Source organism: Microchirus variegatus (assembly GCF_963457635.1).
Source record: "Microchirus variegatus genome assembly, chromosome: 19".
Classification (NCBI taxonomy): domain Eukaryota; kingdom Metazoa; phylum Chordata; class Actinopteri; order Pleuronectiformes; family Soleidae; genus Microchirus; species Microchirus variegatus.
Window position 1 is genome coordinate 2,209,705 of NC_139820.1, and position 22,285 is coordinate 2,231,989.

At 41.4% G+C, this 22,285-nt stretch overlaps 1 protein-coding gene across 1 annotated transcript; it reads left to right on the top strand.

Moving 5' to 3' along the window:
• Window positions 1-823: 823 nt before the first annotated feature.
• LOC310940590 (protein Wiz-like) lies at window positions 824-12,491 on the top strand (the record flags this gene model as incomplete). The annotated part of the gene is made up of 8 exons (XM_083905580.1): window positions 824-848; window positions 1,859-2,332; window positions 2,468-3,220; window positions 3,629-3,997; window positions 5,639-5,853; window positions 5,947-6,136; window positions 7,195-7,333; window positions 12,260-12,491. The coding sequence occupies 8 exons, from the start codon at window positions 824-826 to the stop codon at window positions 12,489-12,491; spliced, it is 2,397 nt and encodes a 798-aa protein (XP_083761706.1).
• Between the last annotated feature and the right edge of the window lie 9,794 nt (window positions 12,492-22,285).

Genomic DNA, 22,285 nt, shown 5'->3' on the forward strand with positions numbered 1-22,285 from the left:
TTAATCCAACACTTTTATTTGTTTTATTTACTTTCTTTTTTCCCCCTAACACAAATAAATAATGTATTTTAAGATAGTCCACTAGGTGTCAGTGTAGTTCTGCTGGACTTCGCACCATCAGCTTGTCATATTATAGTGTTGTGGGTTTTTTTGTTGCTTTTAATATGAAAACACAGCAGCACCGGAAATGTGTGGAGCCGTACTTCCGCTAAGCTCGTCTTTGTGAAGCTGATGTTTTATTTTCAGACGGTCTGTGTAGCCTTTTAGATAAAATATACTTTTGCCGGTAAGTGTTCGCGTCAACGCCAGTTTCTCGTCGGCGGCGCAGTGTTTTGCGCTTGTTTGACGTTTCTTTCGAGAGGAAAATCTCAAACTACTACTGCTGCTAGCGAGTAGCTAACGTTAGCATGTTGTACGAGTGTCACAAAGGGAGAATGAGAGTTAGTCCACGTTAGCTGCTGCCGTGTCAGAAGTTTACCATAAATCACTGACTTTTTTCCTCTAAAGAGGTTATTTTTGTTGAATTATGCACACAAAAATAAACAAGTTAACATCATTTAAAAAACTTAGGAGCTGCAGATGTGTAGATGATGCATAACGAGCTGTTGTTGTTGTTGTTGTGTCAGAACAACAGGTTTGTTATTTTTGTTGGGTTATACTATTATATACACCTCTGTCTATCATATATTATAACCGTGCTGATGCAGTTGTTGTTGTCAACAATAATAATAATGATTTTCTCCTTATTTTTTTAACTGTACTGAACGCAGGGGGTCGACGAGAAGTCAGTTTTCTCATCCTTTAAAAAACATAGTTTCTCAACATGTCAACAAGCACTGATGCACAAGGTAAGAGACACACACCTATACTCGTCATACTATTGTGTTTCACGTCACAACCGAGACTTGAATGACTGCATCTGTTCGTCAGTGTCATCGCCATCATTAGAGCTCACTCCTAGCATCACAACAGGATTATTACTACTCGTTATATTCGGGTGTTTTTACGAAACAAAACACATTTGTCACAGTTGTCCATTTCACGATAAGCATTTCATCGTTCATATCGCTTCTCAAACTTGACATGTATATCCATGTATGTCCAGAATATAAACCAATTTGTTCCTTAGAGGCATCGCATGTCATTTTTCTGACATAAACTCCAGGTAATATACCCGTTTACACGTATAGATTTGGGTTCCAGATACAGTCTCTGGAGTTTTGCCGTTCACGTGTGACGAAATGCAGCGAAACATGAGCCGACCGGAAGTCCCAGCGTTGTTAAATGGGATGATTCCGGCCTGTGGGATACGTGAAATTTGCGCCGTAGCTCGTCCGTGACGTCGAGGCGCGAGTGGCTGAACATTTTGTGTCACCGTTTGAATAAGTTGACACCAAAACAGCTGCTGCTGCTGCTGACCGTTAACAAAAATGTCTACTTTTGGATTTGTTTGATGAGCACCACATTTGGAGGAGCTTACGAATTGGGATGATGCATTTTCACCCCCTTCTGCCGCTCCCAAATTCAGCCAACAAAGGCCCCGGATCAGTCACAGCAGCAGGGAGAACCTCTGGAGAATTCAGGGGAGTGTGGCCGTGGATTCTCCTGTTGTGTTCTCGAGCACGAGCGCGCTCCGACATAACCGGAGATTACATTAGGGAGAGAATCGCAGGAGAATCTCTGGGAAATACAAAAAAAAAAAAACCCTCTGCGGACATTTGCACTCACATATACAGACAGTCCCTCCGCAAAACAATCAGCGGTCGTGTGATAACTTTAAATCTAGGACAACTGATATCTGTTGACTATGGACTACACACTCTGTGGTGACAGACTCCCATCTGAACTTCCCCCACAGCGACAACGCAGCCAGTCATATGTGAAGTGTGCGGCACGTACTTTGAGACGCGACGGGGGCTGTCAAGTCACGCCCGCCTCCACCTGCGGCAGCTGGGTGTGACATTGTCAGAGAGCAGCGGCGCTCCCATAGAGCTTCTCTACCAGCTCATCCAGGAGCGAGATGGCTCCTACCCAGAGTTCAAAGCAGACTCGTCCGCAGCCGAGCCGCCCCTTGTCCCCTCCCAGCTGGAGTCCAGGACTCTCTCGGCACCGGGGGACAAGAGCTCCTCCTACAATGCAGCGGTTAGAGTCATGTCATCTCCGCATAAAATGGATCACGAAGGATCTCCAGTTAGGTCCCCGCTTAGAGTTAAAGCACCGACACCTCCTGGTCTTAAGTATGCCGAAGGTGGCGGCTCGTCATCGTCAGTGCGCCAAACTGCAACCAAACCACTGTGGGCACCACTGGAAACTGACGCCCCTGTTAGATTAGGTATGGCTGAATTCCGTAGCAAATGTTTTAAGTAGCGAAGGTGAGTAGATGTTTGTGGACGATGGAGCCGTGCGGCTGTGACATTTCCGTTTTTAACGTCTCAGCTCCTGACCGTTCTTTTCTTTATTTTTCAAGACACCCATAACGAGGTCCACGTGTGCCAGCTCTGTGGCTGCTGGTACGAGACACGCAAGGGCCTGTCCAGTCACGCTCGGGCCCACCTGCGCCAGATTGGAGTCCCCGACAGCGAGATTAAGGGCAGCCCCATCGATTTTCTCTACCAGTTGATGGAGGACGAGGACCTCAAGCCCGTCGCCAGTGGACACCAGGAGCCGCTCACCTCAAACACTCCCCTTAAATCCCCTTCCAAACGTTCCTCGGACCTGTCCTCTCCGCGCTCGCCTCCCGCCGGTAAGCGGCCTAAAGCGGCGGAGGACCGCATCTGTATTCTGTGCGGGGAAGAGTTTGAGAATCGCAAAGGCTTGGCCTGCCACGCTCGCTGCCACCTGCGTCAGATCGGGGTGACCGACTTGATGGGGAAAAGCTCCGCGATCGAAACCGTCCAGGAGCTGATCAACAGCGGCATGTTGAAAGCCATGCATCCGCCCAAAAAACCCGCAGTGGCGTCAGCGGCGCGAGCCAACTCTCTTTCCCCGGCCTCGGGCCAATCCCAGAGCCCGTCGAAAGGCGCGCAGTCGTCTCCAGCTCCCGTCAACAAGGCCCCGAAGGCTAAGAAAGGCTTTCGGTTTGCAGTGGACCCCCTCCATAGAAAGCCCAAGCCTGAGCCTGTGGAAATGGAGGTGTCCGGTCAACCAGAGGCGTCCAATAGGATCTCACCCATAAAAGGGTCGCCCAGTGCTCTTGGTCTTTCAAAGCCTTCCAGTGCAGGTAAAAGTAAGCAACACTTCTCTTGTGTAGTAGCCTTTGTTCAATTTTTTTTCTCAAAATTCCAATTTTTTTTCTCAAAATTCCAATTTTTTTTCTCAAAATTTCAATTTTTTTTCTCAAAATTTCAATTTTTTTTCTCAAAATTCCAATTTTTTTTCTCAAAATTAATTTTTTTTTTTCAAAATTAATTTTTTTCCCCTCAAAATTAAATGTTTTTCCTCAAAATTAAATGTTTTTCCTCCAAAAAAATTTTTTTCCTCAAAATTAAATATATTTTTCCTCAAAATTATAAAAATACATTTCTCCCAAAAATTTTTTTTTCCTCAAAATTATTTTTTTTCCTCAAAATTATAATTTTTTTTGTAGTGTGATGGATGTAGCCTTAAATTCACGGATGTCTCCCTTCAGTGTCCTCCACAGATGCAGACACCCCACCGACAGTCCTCTGTGACTTTTGTGGCCAGCTCTTTGACACCCGCAAAGCCCTGTCGTGCCACGCCCGCGCCCACCTGCGCCAGCTCGGCCTCACCTGGTCGATCAAAACGTCGCCGATCGACCTCCTCAGAGAAGTCATGCTGCAGAGCGAGGAGGGCGGGAAAGGGTTCGCGGCGTCGGGCAAAGCCACAGCCACGGCCACGCGGAGCCCACAAGGCTCCAAAAGGCCTCTTGACAGCTCTCAGGCGAGGGAACCGGCCTCCAACAACAACTGCAACACACCTCTGGATTATTCCATGAAAGAGAAACCCGCGTCTGGCAAGAGTGGGCCCTCGCTCCCTGGTAAGACATTCAAGTGTTTCCTTGCATCGTGGTGGATTCGCCTTCAAGGAACGAACCATGTTGTTAGACGTGTTGAATCAATCTCGCATACGTCTGTCCTGGTGCCATAAATACGTTAAGTACGTGTGAAGTGAAGTGGGGGGAAAAGTAAAGTGCCAGGACTCCCCTTATCCATATGAGGCGCACATGTCTGCGTTACTAAATCATTAAACACTCAATTATCGACGTTTTCACAAAATAAAAGGGATATTTCGATTATCCTTCGACGTTTCCCAACAGCGATTTAAACTTCAAACGCACGTTTTATTTGGTGTCTTGTTATTCTGACTGTTAGTCTTCCAGCACAACTAAACGTTAATGAACATTTTCAAACACTTAGATATACGTGTTCTTGTTTAGCAATAAAAAATAATAACTACAAACAAACACTAGACTCTGACGTAGTGGGAGAAGTGCTATGCAAATAAAAGAACAGAAACGATATAACAAACGGGGCTCAGGCAAGCAATACTATCAGACCTGACTGAGTGGGAGTGTTGGTTTGTATACAGCTGCAGTGCAGGGGGCGGGTGGAGGCAAGAAATTTCATTTATTTACCCCATGAAACCACTGGATGACCAGTGTGTTTTCAGCCGTACTCCAACCTGTTTGCAGCTGTGCCTCGCTTTACTAGCGCAATGTAGCTGTTTTTTCAAACAAAGGTCCACATCAAGTGTACTTCCTCAAAATGTAATTTTTTTCCCCTCAAAATTTAAATTTTCTTTCCTCAAAATTGATTTTTTTTCCCCTCAAAATTGAATTTGTTTCCTCAAAATGTTTTATTTCTCAAATTTTTCGTCCTCAAAATTTAAATTTTTCTCTCAAAATGTGTTATAATAATTGAAAAAGGTGATTTTCCCTCAACAATGATGACATTTTTTCTCAAAATTTAATTTTTTCCCTCAAATTTTTTTTTTTCATCAAAATGTCATTTTTTTTTCCTCAAAATGACATTTTCTTTCTCAAAATTGTAAAAAAGTGCTTTTCTTTCAAAAATGAGGACGTTTAATATTTTTTTTTTTTCAAGTTTACATTTATTTTCCTCAAAATTATTGTTTTTTCCTCAAAATTATTGTTTTTCCTCAAAATTTAATATTTATCCTCAAAATAATTTTTTTCTCTCAAATTTTTTATTTATTTCTCAAAAAAAGACTTTTGTGGCCAGCTCTCAACTAGAGATGTGTGTAGATTGGATGATAGAGCGGTAGAAGATGGAAAGTATGACCCTGGGGCTGCTGAGTGCAACAGATAAGACATTAAGAAAACACCAGCCAACTTCTTTTGTAACAGACTCGTTTTTTTGTTTTTTCCCAAAAAAACCACACACTGTAATCATTACTCGGCCATTTTGTGTAATTGTCTCTTGCTGTTTTTCTACGGCTGTGCAACAAAACGCAGATACCCGTTGCGGGGCATTGGCTCGGAGACGGACTCATTAGAGGCAGTGGGAGAATAGATTGGTATTATACCGTTGTTGTCATGCAGCTCCAGCGCTGCAGAAAATGAAAAAAAAAAATGATCTCACTCGACTGGTAATAACGCCATGACTAATGCTCATCCTAAAGAACTCATCCAAAAAGTGTCTCATCCCCTTTGTGTCAGACACATCCTGTGAGCTTTGTGGCTTTAATTTCGAAAACCGCAAGGCCCTCGCCAGTCACGCACGGGCCCACCTCCGACAGCTGGGAATCATCGAGTGGAAGGCAGACGGGGCCAGTTCGCCAATCGAGCTCCTCGGCGAGCTGATCCGGAAAGACCCGGTCAAAGTGGCGGCGATAACGCGACGCTACCGTACGGGAGACCTTTATATCAAGAAGGTGGGCTGACCTCTACAAGACGAGTTAACAGTGGTGTTATTTTTATTATTATTGTTATTTCAAACTTATTCGTGCACCCATTCTTTCTTTTAGTCGCAGAAAAGTGCAGGTTCGCCCTCGCTGTCCACAGACTCTGACTCTGTGCTGGGCGGCAGCTGGAGGCCCGAGCACAAGGCGAGCAGGGAGGACTTTGGCGTCGCGGCGGGCTCGTCCAGGCAATCGCAGGGTCACGCTCGGACGGCGGCGGCGGCCCACAGCAACCCCGGCGTGCGCTCTCCAAGGGGTGAGGAACGACGGGGAGTTAAAACTGTAGAGCTGCGACTGACCATTCTTTTCCTAATCGATCTTATCGTTTGGTCCATAAAACGCTAAGATCTGGAAATGACGATGTTGTCGAATGTCTTCGTTTTTGCCCGCAAAACCAAAACGATTCAGTTTGAAGGATTTCTTTGTTATGTGGAGCAAAGAAACGAAGAAAATATTCACATTTAAGAAGCTAAAACAATCTTGTTTTAATCATGAAAAAAGCATAGTGCTAACGTTCAACGCTAACGCACGCTAATGCACGTTAACGCACGGTAACGCATGACACGTTTACATGACGACTGACGGGAAAAAAGACGCACGCACACATACGCAGAGCGTAGTGCTGCTCTTTACGTTTAATAAACAGACCGCTCCAGTTCCACTGTAGGCGCGCTAACCGGCGCTAAAGGAGCTAATGCGGCTAACGGAGCTAACCGGTAAGCGGTGCCTGGACTCCGGTGTCGCGGCGCGTAAACATGGCGTCGCGCGCGTCTTTTTCCCGTCAGTCGGCACGGAAACGTGTCATGCGTTAACGTGCGTTAAGCTAGTACCCTGCGCTAAAAAAGCTTCAAAACGACTATTGATTATCAAAATCGTTTCAGCTCTGATCTACTGTAATGATTCTTGTGCATACTAATATGTATATATATATATATATGTATATATATATATTTGTGTATATGTATATATATGTGTATATATGTGTATATATGTGTGTATATATATATATGTGTATATATATATATATATGTGTATATATGTATATATATATGTGTATATATATATATGTATATGTATATATATATGTGTATATGTATATACATATATGTATATATATGTGTATATGTGTGTGTATATATGTATATAAGTATATATATGTATGTATATATATATATATGTGTATATATACATATGTATGTATATATATATATATATATAAATGTATATACACGTATATATGTATATATATATACATATATACATATATATATATATATATATATAATATAGCGCATCCTCTCTGTGACGCTGCAGGTGTCCATCCACCGAAACGCAAAGGAGGGGTGGAAAACCAGCAGCCGCCGCGCTCCGGTGGCATCCCAGCGATGCTGCCCAAGCCTCCGCTAACGCCGCTGGTGAAGCTGGTGGGCAAAGTCTACTCGCTCAAGTGCAGGTCAGTCAACGTTCCCAGCGAGCCCTCGACATTTAAGAGCGCGACTTTGACGCCGCCGCTCACCTTTTTTTTTTCCCCTCACTGTTGTCAAAAGAGCTCGTCTGATTGCAGACGGCCTCCCGCCGTGTCTGTCATATGTTAACGGTGAACCCTGGAAAGCGTCCAGACTCTGGATATATTACTGAAATCCTACTGGGGTTTGGGATAGGGTTGAGAATGATTCACTAACAGGGCACAGAGTGTGAGTTTCAGCAGTTTGATTTGTCTGGAATGTGGCATATATATATGTATATATTTATGCATATGTATGTATATATGTGTATGTAGATATGTATATATATATATATATGTGTGTGTGTATATATGTGTATGTATATATGTGTTTGTGTATATTTATGTATATATGTATGTATGTATATATATATGTGTGTATATACATGTATATATGTATGTGTGTATGTGTATGTAGATATGTGTATATATATATATATATATATATACGTGTGTATATATGTGTATGTATATATGTGTTTGTGTATATTTATGTATGTATGTATATTGTTCGTACATATATACATACACATATATGTATGTAAATATATATACATACATACATGTACACATATATACGTATACATAAATATATATATTATATACACACACACACACACATACACATAATGTGTATGTATATATGTATATAAACATGTATGGATATAATATATATGTATATATACATATATACACGCATATATATACATACATATATACACACATACACATATGTGTATGTATATATATGTACATACATATAATGTACACATACGTATACATATACACACACATGTATACATACACATAATGTGTGTGTATGTATATATATATATGTATAATATATGTATATATAATATATATATATATATATATATATATACATACATATATACATACACATATACACACATATACATATACATACATATATTCACACATACACGTATATATATACATACATATCTTCATTCACATATATATACACATATATACATACACATAGACACGCATATACATATACATACATATATTCACACATACACATATATACATACATATCTACATACACATATATATACACATATACATCAATATATATATATGTATAGTATATATTTTAAATACGTGTACAGAGGAGGTTCATACCGCAGTGTGCCAAGCTCAGCTCTTGGGGGAAAATGTGCATTAGATTATCGCAAATACGTTTTAATATAAAAGCTGTCATTTTAGGTTTGAATATTTCAATTTAATGGGGAAACGTTAAAGTTGGCGAACGACCTTGAAGAAAACACACAGAGCGTATATCATGGAGTCAGACTGCGGTATTAAAGGATTTTTTTTTATATACATATATTTTTTTTAACGGGCCGTCGACGCTTGCCTAAAGCAACACAGTAACTTTTGTTGGACGCGTTGTCAACGTAGCGAACGCGCGATGATTAAAGTGGATTTTTAATGACTTATGTCGCTTTTGCACAACGGGTGAAAAATACTGTGCGTGTGTGTGTGAGTAAAAGCCAGCAGTCGACTCCTTTAACCGACTTTCCATTTTTCTGCACAAACCATGTCGGCGGTTGCCAAAAAAGAACCCAATGTAGTGAAAGCAGGTCATACAAGGGACCCAGCATAAAGTCAGATTATACTTCTTTTTTTTTTTTTTTTATTGCCGTTACTTTGTGCAATCAGCTTAAACACCCTAATGACAAGTTTAAGCCAGAAAGTTGTCAATTTCGGCTGGAAGTTACGCACTTTCCCTGCACTCGCTCGCCAAACTTTACAGAGAGCGAGGACAGAAGTTCAAGCTCCAGCGTGGGAGCACAGTGATAAGTCAGCGAGCAACAGGAATCATTCCGAAGCTGTTATTTAAAGATAATTTAAACGATTTTACAGTACAATATATCAGGTAGAGCTGCAGCTAACTGCTACTAATGATTTCCTTGTTTTATGGAGCAAAGAAACAAAGAAAATGTTCACATTTAAGAAGCTAAAACTGTCAGAAATCTGGTTTTAATCACGAAGAAAAGCTTCAAACCGATGAATCGATTGTCAAAATAGTTGACAATTCATTTAGTAATCGATTAATAATCGATTCATCAAGTCATTTTTTCAGATCTAATGTCAGGAAACAAGTATTAGTCATGTAGATATGTAGTAGAGTCGAGATTAGAGAAAGTCAGAATTCTGAGATTAAAGTTGTGTTGAGTTTAATTCTGAGGTTAAAGTCAGAATTCTCAGAAAAAAGTCAGGATGATCAGAATTGTGAGATTAAAGAAAGTCAGAATTGTGAGATTAAAGTTCAGTTGAGTTTAATTCTGAGATTAAAGTCAGAATTCTGAGATTAAAGTTGAGTTGCGTTTAAATCTGAGTTTAAAGTCAGAATTCTGAGAAAAAAGTCAGAATGATCAGAATTGTGAGATTAAAGAAAGTCAGAATTCTGAGATTAAAGTTGTTTTGAGTTTAATTCTGAGATTAAAGTCAGAATTCTCAGAAAAAAGTCAGAATGATCGGAATTGTGAGATTAAAGTCAGAATTGTGATATTAAAGTTGAATTGAGTTTAATTCTGAGGTTAAAGTCAGAATTGTGAGATTCAAGAAAGTCAGAATTCTGAGATTAAAGTCAGAATTCTGGGATTATTTATCAATTAGTGAACGAATAATCAACTATTTTCATAAACTAATGAATAGATTTGAGTGTTTTTCAGTTTTTTCAGTGTCTTAAATGAATGAAAATGCATACTTTCAGATTTCTTTGCTCCACGACAAAACGTCATAACTTCCAAGTTTGGTGAACAATGATCGACATATTTCAACATTTTCTGACATTTTAGGCACCAAAAATGCGAAGGAAACTAATGGTTATTGCAGGTTGCTGCAGCGCGTATGTTATTTATTATTATACGGCGTACAAATGGGGTCGTTCACCACGTCGTGATTTGTCATTCTAATCATTTTAGAGCGGGGAACTGTGCACCACCGAGACACTGAAGCAGAACCGCTTCCATGTTCTGATTGTGGCCCTCGGCAGACGGAACAATAAATGAGTAACAGGAGAAAAGCGATATGGTAAAATCATCAGCGCATCCCCAGAAATTCACAAATCTGTGACGAGTTAGCGCAAATAAAGTCATCGCGCAGCCCTAACGACAAACCCAGCGTTTCTGACGAGACCGTTCATGACCTGTTAACATCGTGTTTTTGAGTGTAAACCAGGTTTCGAGCTTCCGCTTCGACAAAGTGGAAACACATGCTGTGGAAACACGGCGGCCTCGTAAAAAGAAACACACAAAACACCAGCGCAAGCAACCATAACAAAGGGCTAGTTTGTGCCAATTAGGCCTCCATAAACGTCGCATACGGGATTTTTTAAGAAAGAAATTGATTGTGTTGAACATAGCGCTGGGCACTAGGTTAACGCACGTTTACGCACGCCGCGTTTCCATGACGACTGACCGGAAAAAGACACGCGTAACGTCATGTGCCGCGACACCGGAGTCCAGGAACCGTTAACCAGTTAGCTCCGTTAGCTGCATTAGCTCGTTTAGCGCCGGTTAGCGCGCCTACAGTGGAATTGGAGCAGTCCGTTTATTAAAGGAAAAGAGCAGCGCTACAAATAGCTAGCGTACCTGTGTAACTGCGTATGTGTGCCTTTGTTTTTAAAGTTTAGCGTTACTTTAGAGACTCGTTTTAACAATCAGTGGTCACGTAAACAAGACGTCATGTGCGTCTTTTTTCGGTCAGTCGTCATGGAAACGCTTCATGCGTTAACGTGCGCTAACGACGATGCCATTAACCGCCACTATCGCGTCAACGCGCCTAGCACAACTGTAGTTATGACTGATTATAGACACGACGTCACAGGTGTCTTTTACCGGCCAGTCGTCATGGAAGCGATTCATGCGTTAACGTTCGCTAACGGCGACCCCGTTAACCGCCGCTAACAACGGGGTAGTTTGTGCCAATTAAGCCTCCATAAATGTCGTTCACGGGTCTTTTTAAGAAACGTAATGTAACGTAACGTCATGTTTACGTGCCGCGACACCGGAGTCAAGGCACCGTTTACCAGTTAGCTCCGTTAGCTGCATTAGCTCCTTTAGCGCCTTTACCTGGCCTGGACTCCAGACTCCGGTGTCGCGGCAACATACGCAGCGCGTCTTTTTCCGGTCAGTCGTCATGGAAAACGATTCATGCGTTAACTTGCGCTAACGTTGACGCCGTTAGCCGCTGCTAACAACGGGGCAGTTTGTGCCAATTAAGCCTCCGTTAAATGTCACTCACGGGTCTTTTTAAGAAAGAAAATGATGGTGTTGAACATGAAATGTCGTTTCATTATGACTAGTGCTGGTAAGTAGGTCAACGCGCGTTAGCGCACAACGCGCTTCCATGACAACTGACCAGAAAAAGACGCGCGTAAGCGCTGTTACCTCGCCTACTTAATTACTACTTTATTCATGGAAAAGAGCAGCGCTACAAATAACCAAAGTTTAGCGTTACTTTAGAGACTCATTTTAACAATCGGGAGTCGCGTAAACATGACGTCCCGCGTGTCTTTTTCCGGTCAGTCGTCATGGAAACACTTCATGCGTTAACGTGCGTTAACGTGCGCTAACGTTGCAGTTAGCTGCATTAGCTCGTTTAGCGCCGTTAGCGCGCCTACAGTGGAACTGGAGCGGTCTGTTTATTAAAGGAAAAGAGCAGCGCTACAAATAACTAGCGTACCTGTGTAACTGCGTATGTGTGCCTCTGTTTTTAAAGTTTAGCGTTACTTTAGAGACTCATTTTAATTAATCGGGAGTCACGTAAACATGACGTTGACGCCATTAACCGCGCCCAGCACTAATTCTGACTTATTTTCACGTCCTCTGTCCTGCTCAGGTTCTGTGACGAGGTGTTTCACGGCCCGCTGTCGGTTCAGGAGCGGTGGATCACTCACCTGCAGAAACACATCCTGTCGCTGGGCTACAAAGGCAAAGCGTCGCCGCCTCCTGCTGCTACTGCTACTGCTGCTGCTGCTGCTGCGGCTGCTGCTGCGGCTGCTGCTGCGGCTGCTGCTGCTGCTGCTGCTCAGGTGGCAGCTCCAGCACTCATTCATCCAGTGGCTGTCTAGACTTTTTCATCACCCTCATCCTCATCGTCGTCGTGGTATGTTTACCTTCAGGTAACGCCATTGTTCCCGTTCTCGTACGTGAAATGTGAAACAAAGACGGAGCCGTCGTATGACGCGGGAGAACGTCGCCCACTCAGGTAAAATCCACCAACATAACAACAGGTCACACGATGAATTCCCACAGTCTTCACCAAAGTGGATTTATCACTGGCTATAATTTATACGCCTTTATCAACTGAGCCTTGTTGCTTTTTTTAACGTGTAGTTTTTACTTTTTTACGTTTCTTTTTAAATGAACAGAAAGCATATAAGAATAATATTAATAATGATAATTATTAACAACAACAACACACTCTTGATCATGTCTTCTTCAGGTATCACTGCTGGTCATTAACTGATCTTTTTAATGTAATGTCAATTAAAGTGTGTCTTGTATGTGAACATCAGTCGGTGAAACACGCCTCTTATTTTACTAATGCTACATGCTAACAGTCATCGGATTAATCTGGACATTATTTTCACGATTAATCGAGTAATCGTTTGATCAGTGTTAATCAAAACTGGGATTTTTTTTGTCCACAAACCGAATTCTGACATTTTTGAGAAATTCTCAGACTCAACTTTAATCTCAGAATTCTGATTTTTTTTTTTCATCCCAGAATTCGTACTTTCTTTAACCTCAGAATTCTGATCATTCTGACTTTTTTCTGAGAATTCTGATTTTTTTTTCTCAGAATTCAAATCAACTTTAATCTCAGAATTCTGACTTTATTTAATCTCAGAAGTCTGACTTTCTTTAACTCCAGAATTCTGACTTTATTTAATCTCAGAATTCTGACTTTCTTTAATCCCAGAATTCTGCCTTTCTGTAATCTCAAAATTTCGGACTCTCTGTAATCTCAAAATTCGGACTTTCTTTAATCTCAGAATTCTGACTTTCTTCTGAGAATTCTGACTTGTTTTAATCTCAGAATTCTGACTTTCTTTAATCCCAGAATTCGGACTTTCTGTAATCTCAAAATTTGGACTCTCTGTAATCTCAAAATTCAGACTTTCTGTAATCTCAGAATTCTGACTTTCTTTAATCCCAGAATTCTGACTTTCTTTAATCCCAGAATTCTGACTTTCTTTAATCTCAGAATTCTGACTTTCTTTAATCCCAGAATTCTGACTTTCTTTAATCTCAGAATTCTGACTTTCTGTAATCTCAAAATTCTGACTTTCTTTTTTCTTTTATCTGCTTCACACACAGATTTGGCCTCGTCTTAATTAAGCCAACGTTCATTTACTTAATTTAGCTCTTCTTTTTTTTTTACTTTCAGAGCTGAAACTAATGGATTATTCCCATAACCACTCCATGAAATGTTTCCCAAACCCGGAAAATTCTAATGTTCTCAAAATGTCTTGTCCAGTTTAAATGATTTCTTTGTTGTCGGATGCAAAAAAAAAACCTCATTAATCCACGATCGTCTTTCATGGGGACGACGATGAGGCAAAAATGACTCTTTTTTTCAATCTTAATTAACAAAAACTCACATAAACTCAGATTAAGAGCTGCTGTTTCAGGTTCATGAAAACCTGTTAAATCAAACAAGTCGCTGTGAGAGTTCACACTGTTTTCTGTTGCGTCCTCAGTGATGTTGACGTGTGTTTAACCTTTTTTAAAGTTTCACACTCGAGCCAAACCAGGATTTAAAGCCTCCTTCTTCTTCTTCTTCTTCTTCTTCTTCTTCTTTTTGAAAGAATGTGAAAACAGCACATGTGTTAAATCACTTTGCACTAAATCCCCTGCATGTATTTCTTTAAAGTCTTCACAGCAGCTCTTTGCTGCTTTTCTTGTGGTGTGTGTGTGTGTGTGTGTTTTTGTGTGTGTAGTTATTTTCTTTGTTTACAGATTCCTCGAATAATAGACTCTAATGTTTGGTAATTAGAGCGTTTCCTCTGTTGTTGTGCAAACCGACCAAATCTCCAGCTCTCGGGGCGTAGATAGCATTTCGGCGTCTCGGAGCCTCTTTTGTCTTCAAAATGTGGAAATAGTAATGAAAAATTCGGGGCTTTCACCGACACAAATGTGTACGTTTCTGCTCCCTGGGGACGATTTGGCGGCTCGTCGCTGTCGCCTCGACGACAGCGAGCGAAGGCCTTAACAAGCCAGCGCGTTAGCTTTGTTGTTTTATTTCTGTCCTCCGCTGCAGACCTGTCCTCCCTCGTGGCCGATGATGAGCAGAGTGCGGCTCCTGATTGGATTTCCTCCTCCCTCTTTCCTCCCTTTTACCAGAGCCGCAGTCGTCGCTCATTAATCAAACGGCTTCTTACGTCCATCCTTTATCACTCCTCTGTGGACGGAGAGAGCTGCTCTGGTTTTTCGAGAGAGGTAACGAACGGCGTGTAAAATGCGATGTTTTCTTTCGGCGATGTAGGTTTTTAACGTACGCACTTTGACCTCGTCTGAACTGAAAAGAGAGAAGGAAAACCTTTCGCTTCAGCGGTTGTTGAACGACTCGTCTTCCAAACGATACAGAGAATACATTTCCCCCCCCCCGACAGAGGAAGTCTGTGCAGGAACCTCAGTAAACGCTTCCTGTGTCTGCTTGTGTCCACAGTAGTTCACCCTCTTTAAAAAAAAAAAAGAAAATGGTCTCTTCCGTCACTGTGAGACGTTAAGATCCTCGGTATCTCATACTCGGTGACGTGCGATAAAGCGCATGCACTTTTTTTTTTATCTCATAATTCTGATAATTCTGACTTTAATTCTCAGAATTAAACTCATTTCAACTTTAATCTCAGAATTCTGACTTTCTTTAATCCCAAAATACAGATTTTTTTCCAAATCTCAGAAATCTGACTTTCTTTAATCTCACAATTCTGACTTTCTTCCGGAAATCTCAGAATTCGGACTTTCTTTAATCTCAGAATTCTGAGTTTTTTAATCTCAGAATTCGGACTTTCTTTAATCCCAGAATTCTGATCATGCTGATTTTTTTCTTTGAATTCTGACTTTCTATAATCCCAGAATTATGTCTTTCTTTATTCTCAGAATTCTGGCTTTCTTTAATCCAAGAATTATTACTTTTTTGACTTTCTTTAATCCCAGAATTCTAACTTTCTTTAATCTCAGAATTCTGACTTTCTTTAATCCCAGAATTATGACTTTCTTTATTCTCAGAATTCTGACTTTCTTTATTCTCAGAATTCTGGCTTTCTTTAATCCCAGAATTATTACTTTTTTGACTTTCTTTAATCCCAGAATTCTAACTTTCTTTAATCTCAGAATTCTGACTTTCTTTAATCTCAGAATTCTGACTTTCTTTAATCCCAGAATTATGACTTTCTTTAATCCCAGAATTATGACTTTTTTTTTTAACTTTCTTTATTCTCAGAATTCTGACCTTTTTTAATCTCAGAACTCGGATCATTCTGATTTTTGTCTTTGAATTCTGACTTTTTTTTAATCTCAGAATTCTGACTTTCTTTAATCCCAGAATTCTGACTTTTTTCAAATCTCACAATTCTGACTTTTTTTAATCTCACAATTCTGATCATTCTGACTTTCTTCTGAGAATTCTGACTTTAAATCTCAGAATTAAACTCAACTCCACTTTAATCCCAGCAGAATTCTCACAAAAGTCAGAATTCTGACGGAATTCTTTTTTTTTGGCCCTAAAACTCTTCCGTAGGCTGTCACCTTGAGAGGTCAGGCCACCAGAGGGAGGAGGCCACCTCCACCTCCACCTCCATGGATGAGTGGACGGATGCACGAACGCTGGTATGCTCGGGCGCTTACGGAGCGAATGAGTTACACCACCTGACGAAATCAGAGCAGGCTGTTGCTCACAGCTATCAACACCTTGTGGTTCAAACACACAAGTTTGGTGGAGGGGGGAAATGGGAGGGAGGGGGGGGGGGGGCAATTTCAAAGCAGTCATTGAAGTGAGAGCCAGAATTAGGAGGCACATCTGTCTTGCAGCGCTGTGGGATTTGCAGGATCTGGCATAATTCTGTGTTTCTGGCTGCACTTCCATGGGCTTTTAAAACCTTCAGGCCTTTTATTACAGCTCCATTTGTGCAGAGAAGTCTCAGCGTCGTCCAAGTCTCGCAGTCGAGTACAATTCGCTTATTAAGCCGCTCTTGACGTGACTCGCAGGCATGATAACGGGAAGGAAATGACCCCAAAAGACCGGGATGTGACGACCTTAAAATACCCCCCCAGTTTTTGAATGAATCGGTGATGATATCGGGGCTTTTTTTGACAAACAAATAAAGAATACGTTGTTTTTTTTTTGTTTTTTTTAGCAGCAGCTATTTTGACTCGCATCACAAGACAGGAAGTGGATCTTTGAGGATCTATTCTGGTGCATCCGTTTCCCCCTCCGGCAGAAAAAACATTCTCATTCTCTCAGCTTTTGCGTGTCCACTGTGGCCCCCTGGTGGTGAGGGGGTGGTGGTGGGGTCACAGAGATAAAAACAGGTGGGTCATCGCACATAAAAATCTCCCGTTTCCAGCTTTGTAATTGAGCTGTGTGACCTTTTTATTGGCCGTGTAGTAAAACAGGTGTCACCGGATGTATTGTCCCCCCCCCCCCTCACAGCACACGGGAACACATGTGGTTGATTGGTGGGGGACTGTATTTGACGGAACACTCATGTGTTTCACCTCAGAGCCACAGTGAGGAAAATCTGGAGAGAGAAGAAGTGAAAGAACATACGAGATTAAACACAAACCTCATGAATGATAGTGGTTTGGGTGGAAAGTAATGAATTATATTTACTTGTGTTACTGTGATTGAGTACGTTTTTTGTGTACTTGTCATTTTTAAAAGTTGTCATTTTGCTTTAACTTAAGTATGTTTTTTTTTAGGTTTTTGAGGACAGGTGAACGAAGATGACAGGTGAACGATGAGGACAGGTGAACAATGAAGACAGACAGGTGAACAATGAGGAAAGACAGGTGAACGATGACAGACTGGTGAACAATGAGGACAGACGGGTGAATGAAGAGGACAGACAGGTGAACCACGAGGACAGGTGTACGATGAGGACAGACAGGTGAACAAAAGAGGTGAACGATAAGGACAGGTGGATAATTAGGACAGTTGAATGATGAGGACAGGTGAACGATAAGCACAGGTAAACGATGAGGACAGGTGAATAATTAGGACAGTTGAATGATGAGGACAGGTGAACGATAAGGACAGGTGAACAAAAGAGGTGAACGATAAGGACAGGTGAATGATGAGGACAGACAGGTGAACGATGAGAAGTGAATAATTAGGATAGTTGAATGATGAGGACAGGTGAATGATGAGGACAGGTGGACGATGAGGACAGGTGAACAATGAGGACAGGTGAACGATACGAGGTGAATGATGAGGACAGGTGAACGATGAGGACAGGTGAACGATACGAGGTGAATGATGAGGACAGGTGAACGATACGAGGTGAACGATGAGGACAGGTGAACGATACGAGGTGAATGATGAGGACAGGTGAACGATACGAGGTGAACGATACGAGGTGAACGATGAGGACAGGTGAACGATACGAGGTAAACGATGAGGACAGGTGAACGATACGAGGTGAATGATGAGGACAGGTGAACGATACGAGGTGAACGATGAGGACAGATGAACGATACGAGGTGAACGATGAGGACAGGTGAACGATACGAGGTGAATGATGAGGACGTCACGGCGACGGCGTGAACCGACTGCGGCGTAAACCGACTGCGTCGCGAACGCCGAAAAAACCCCGAGGCTCGACTTTAAAAAAAAACATCGTCGTAAATCACGTCGCAATTGTGACGTCTGTCAGAAGTTGATCCTCTTCCCGAATCACTCGCGGCCCAGCGTTTATGCGACTAATCCATCACTTCTTCACGCTCATTTGAAACACATGCGCTTCCTTCAGCTCGTAACACGGTGACTGACCTTCTTCAGATGTTCTCCTCACACACACACACACACACACACACACACACACACACACAGTGAGTGACGCTGAAAACCTTCATTAAAGAGCGACTTCTTCACTTCAGGCCGAGGTTAAAATCCATTATTGTGTTGTGATTTTAGGGAGGAAGCAAAAAGACGAGGGGATGAAAAGAGGATAAGACCTTCTCCTCCTTCTCCTTCTTCTCCTTCTCCTTCTCCTTCTCCTTCTTCTCCTTCTTCTCCTTCTCCTTCTCCCACATTATGTCTCTGACTCATGTGTCTGGAAGTGGCTGCTTCCAGCCTCTTCTGTATGATTGATGCTATGTTTTGAGGCTTTGGCAGCAGATGCAGTTTTTATCACATAACTCTCAGCTTCACAATCATCGCTCAGAGCGGACGAATCCCCAACGCTGTGGGAAAAACCTGGCGTTTTCCACGCTTCGGTTTCTGCTCGTTTTTTTGCGCCGTTGTTTCCTCGCTTTGTTTCTCGTGTGTTTGAACACTTTCAGAGACTTTACGACACGGATATATTCATTAATTAAAGACCAGGAGGTTTGTTCTGTCTGCTTTGTAGAGCAGGAGTGAAAGTGAATTCTGACTTTCTTTAATCTCAGAATTCTGACTTTATTTCTCAGAATTAAACTCAACTCAACCTTAATCTCAGAATTCGTACTTTAATCTCAGCATTCTGACTTTTTTAATCCCAGAATTCTGACTTCCTTTAATCTCAGAATTCTGACTTTCTTTAAGCTCAGAATTCTGACTTTCTTTAACCTCTGACTTCAGATTTTATTTAACCCCAGAATTCTGGCTTTTTTAATCTCAGAATTCTGACTTTTTTAATCTCAGAGTTGTGACTTTCTTTAATCCCAGAATTCTTACTTTCGCTAACCTTTTGTTAAAATTTTGAGATTAAAAAAAGTCAGAATTCTGACCTTATTTAATCTCAAGATTCTGACTTCCTTTAATCTCAGAATTCTGACTTTCCTTAATCTCAGAATTCTGATCATTCTGACTTTATTTCTCAGAATTAAACTCAACACAACTTTAATCTCAGAATTCTGACTTTTTTTAAAATCTCAAAATTCTGACTTTCTTTAACCTCAGAATTCTGATCATTCTGACTTTTTTCTTAGAATTTCTTTAACCTCAGAATTTTGACTTTCTTTCATCTCAGAATTCTGACTTTCTTTAACCTCAGAATTCTGATCCTGAGGTTTCTTCCTGATCCTGAGCGATCACAGTCTTGATTCATGTCAGGTTATCATTAGCTGCAACACGTCTGAATACAAGACACAGGAGACGGAACCAGAGGACGTGCTGCTGACGGTGACTGCACACACACACACACACACACACACACACACACACACACACACACACACACACACACACACACACATACACACACACACACTGTAGTCAAACAGAATCTGAAACCCATTTGCCACGAGCAGCTAATCACGCCGCTGATTTACAGTGGAACAAATACACGGCTGCACTGAGCTCCTGTGCCAAGATGACTTTTTGGAAAGACTCAGACCAGAACCAGACCAGGACCAGGACCAGGACTCATGCATGTGTGTGTATTACAAGTGAACTTCCCCCCCCCCACCCCTGAAAATTAATGAGCAAAAGCTGTGTGAGAGAGAGGCTGTGATTAAACAGATGCAGCAGATGTGTGTGTGTGTGTGTGAGACACCGGACACTTTATTTGACCAGAGCAGGACAACGTGGCGATATAATCTCACTATTTTCATACATAGAAACAATCTATTATCATAAAAAAAGCTTATTACGTCCCAGTTACACACAGGACTTGTTCATTACAGTGTCTATGCTCACACATATTGACACTGTGATAATGATTGATTCGATATATATGTGTATATTTGTATATGTATATTGTTTCTATATATATATATATATATATATATATATATATATATATATATATATATATAAATAAATATGCATGCTAGCATCGGGGAATTTGGTAACTGCCCTGCATGCTAGCAACATGCTAGCATCAGGGAATTTTCTTAACTGCCCTGCATGCTAGTAACATGCTAGAATCAGGAAATTTGGTAAATTCCCTGAATGCTAGCAACATGCTAGCATCAGGGAATTTGGTAACTGCCCTGAATGCTAGCAACATGCTAGCATCAGGGAATTTGGTAACTGCCCTGCATACTAGCAACATGCTAGCATCAGGGAATTTGGCAACTGCCCTGCATGCTAGCAACATGCTAGCATCAGGGAATTTGGCAACTACCCTGCATGCTAGCAACATGCTAGCATCAGGGAATTTGGCAACTACCCTGCCCTATATATGACTATGTATATTGTTTCTATATATATGTATATATATATTTACGTATGTATGTATATATACATATATGTATATATGTATGTATGTGTATATATACATGTATTTATGTATGTAGATATACATGTATGCATATATATGCATATAAATATACATACGTATGTATGTATATAGACATATATGTATATATACACATTTTTATATATATATATGTATATATTACCAAACTGCTGTCACACTTTATCACGATCATCATCAGCGTGGGTGGAGTTCAAGACTCATGTTTTTGCTCTGTATGTACAGGTGTTTGTGTGTGTGTGTGTGTGTACAGTAGCCTGTGTGTGTGTGTGTGTGCGTGCGTGCTAAACAAATACATCACGAGGCAGAGCGTCAACATAAATCACAGTCGGCTGCAGGGGGAAGTGCGATCTTGCAACTCTGAACGCCCGCTATCGTCCTCCGCTGCACAGCTGGAGGCGGCGAGGAAACGTGTGAGCTGGGAGACATAAGTCAGGCTTTATTTATTCTTATTTCTTATTCTTTATCTATTATAACAACAGTGTGTGACGGCCTCCACCGTGAAAGCTGTGAGAGAGTGTGTAACTTTGGTGTTGTGAAGCAGAAACACAAACTACTGTTTACAAAGACGGCCACAGTGCTGCGTCAGTAAAAGGGGGCGTGGCTACAGTAGAGCACCCTGTGCTCTTCTTTTACCGATATCTTTTGCGTTACTTGCGCAAACAACGTCAAACTTGGCACCGCGATTGCTCGCGCCCGTAGCTAGACGGGCGTCGAGTTTGAAACCAATCGGTTCAGTCCGTACGATCGCGACTTCCTGGTTTGCTTGCTAACGCGCGTGCGATCCGCATAAATGTGACGTTTTATCGTTTTCTGCTGTATTTCCATTCCCCAAAATATTAGACGCAAGCGTCGCCGATGTATCGTGATAATCAGGCTTTAGTTTGGCTGTAGAAATGTCCAAAAAAAAAAAAAAAAAAATACAAGATAATCTGGCAGATTCAATCTCGTCCGTGATTGGACGCGTTTACTGCGGAAGTTCTGAAGTCCCACGCGGTCTACAGCACTGTGTGAACTCATTTGATAATAATTTGACTGAAACGGCCGTTTGTTAATGTTTACAAGTCACACAATAACAGCTTTTTAATCCTCCCGAACGCCCGAAGACAAAAAAGAGGGGAAAAAAAGGAATGAAATCTGTATAATCTGATAAATTATGTGACTTAATAATGTCTAAATAATGTCTGTTTTTCGGTCGAACACAACAAACGATAGCGTGAAGCAGTGCGACGTTTGTGACGAGGTGAAAGAGCATAGATTTGTTTTTTAAAGACAGAGTCAAAGTCCCAAATGTCTGTGGTTTTCAGGCCCCCAAAGATTGTTGAAAACCGACGGAGGTCCACACCCACGATTTGTACATTAACAAGAATGTAGCTCGACGATAAAGTCTGAGACGCTCTGTGTCGACTTTAAACGCCACGTATACGTCAGTAATATGTGAATATTTCAACCTCGGT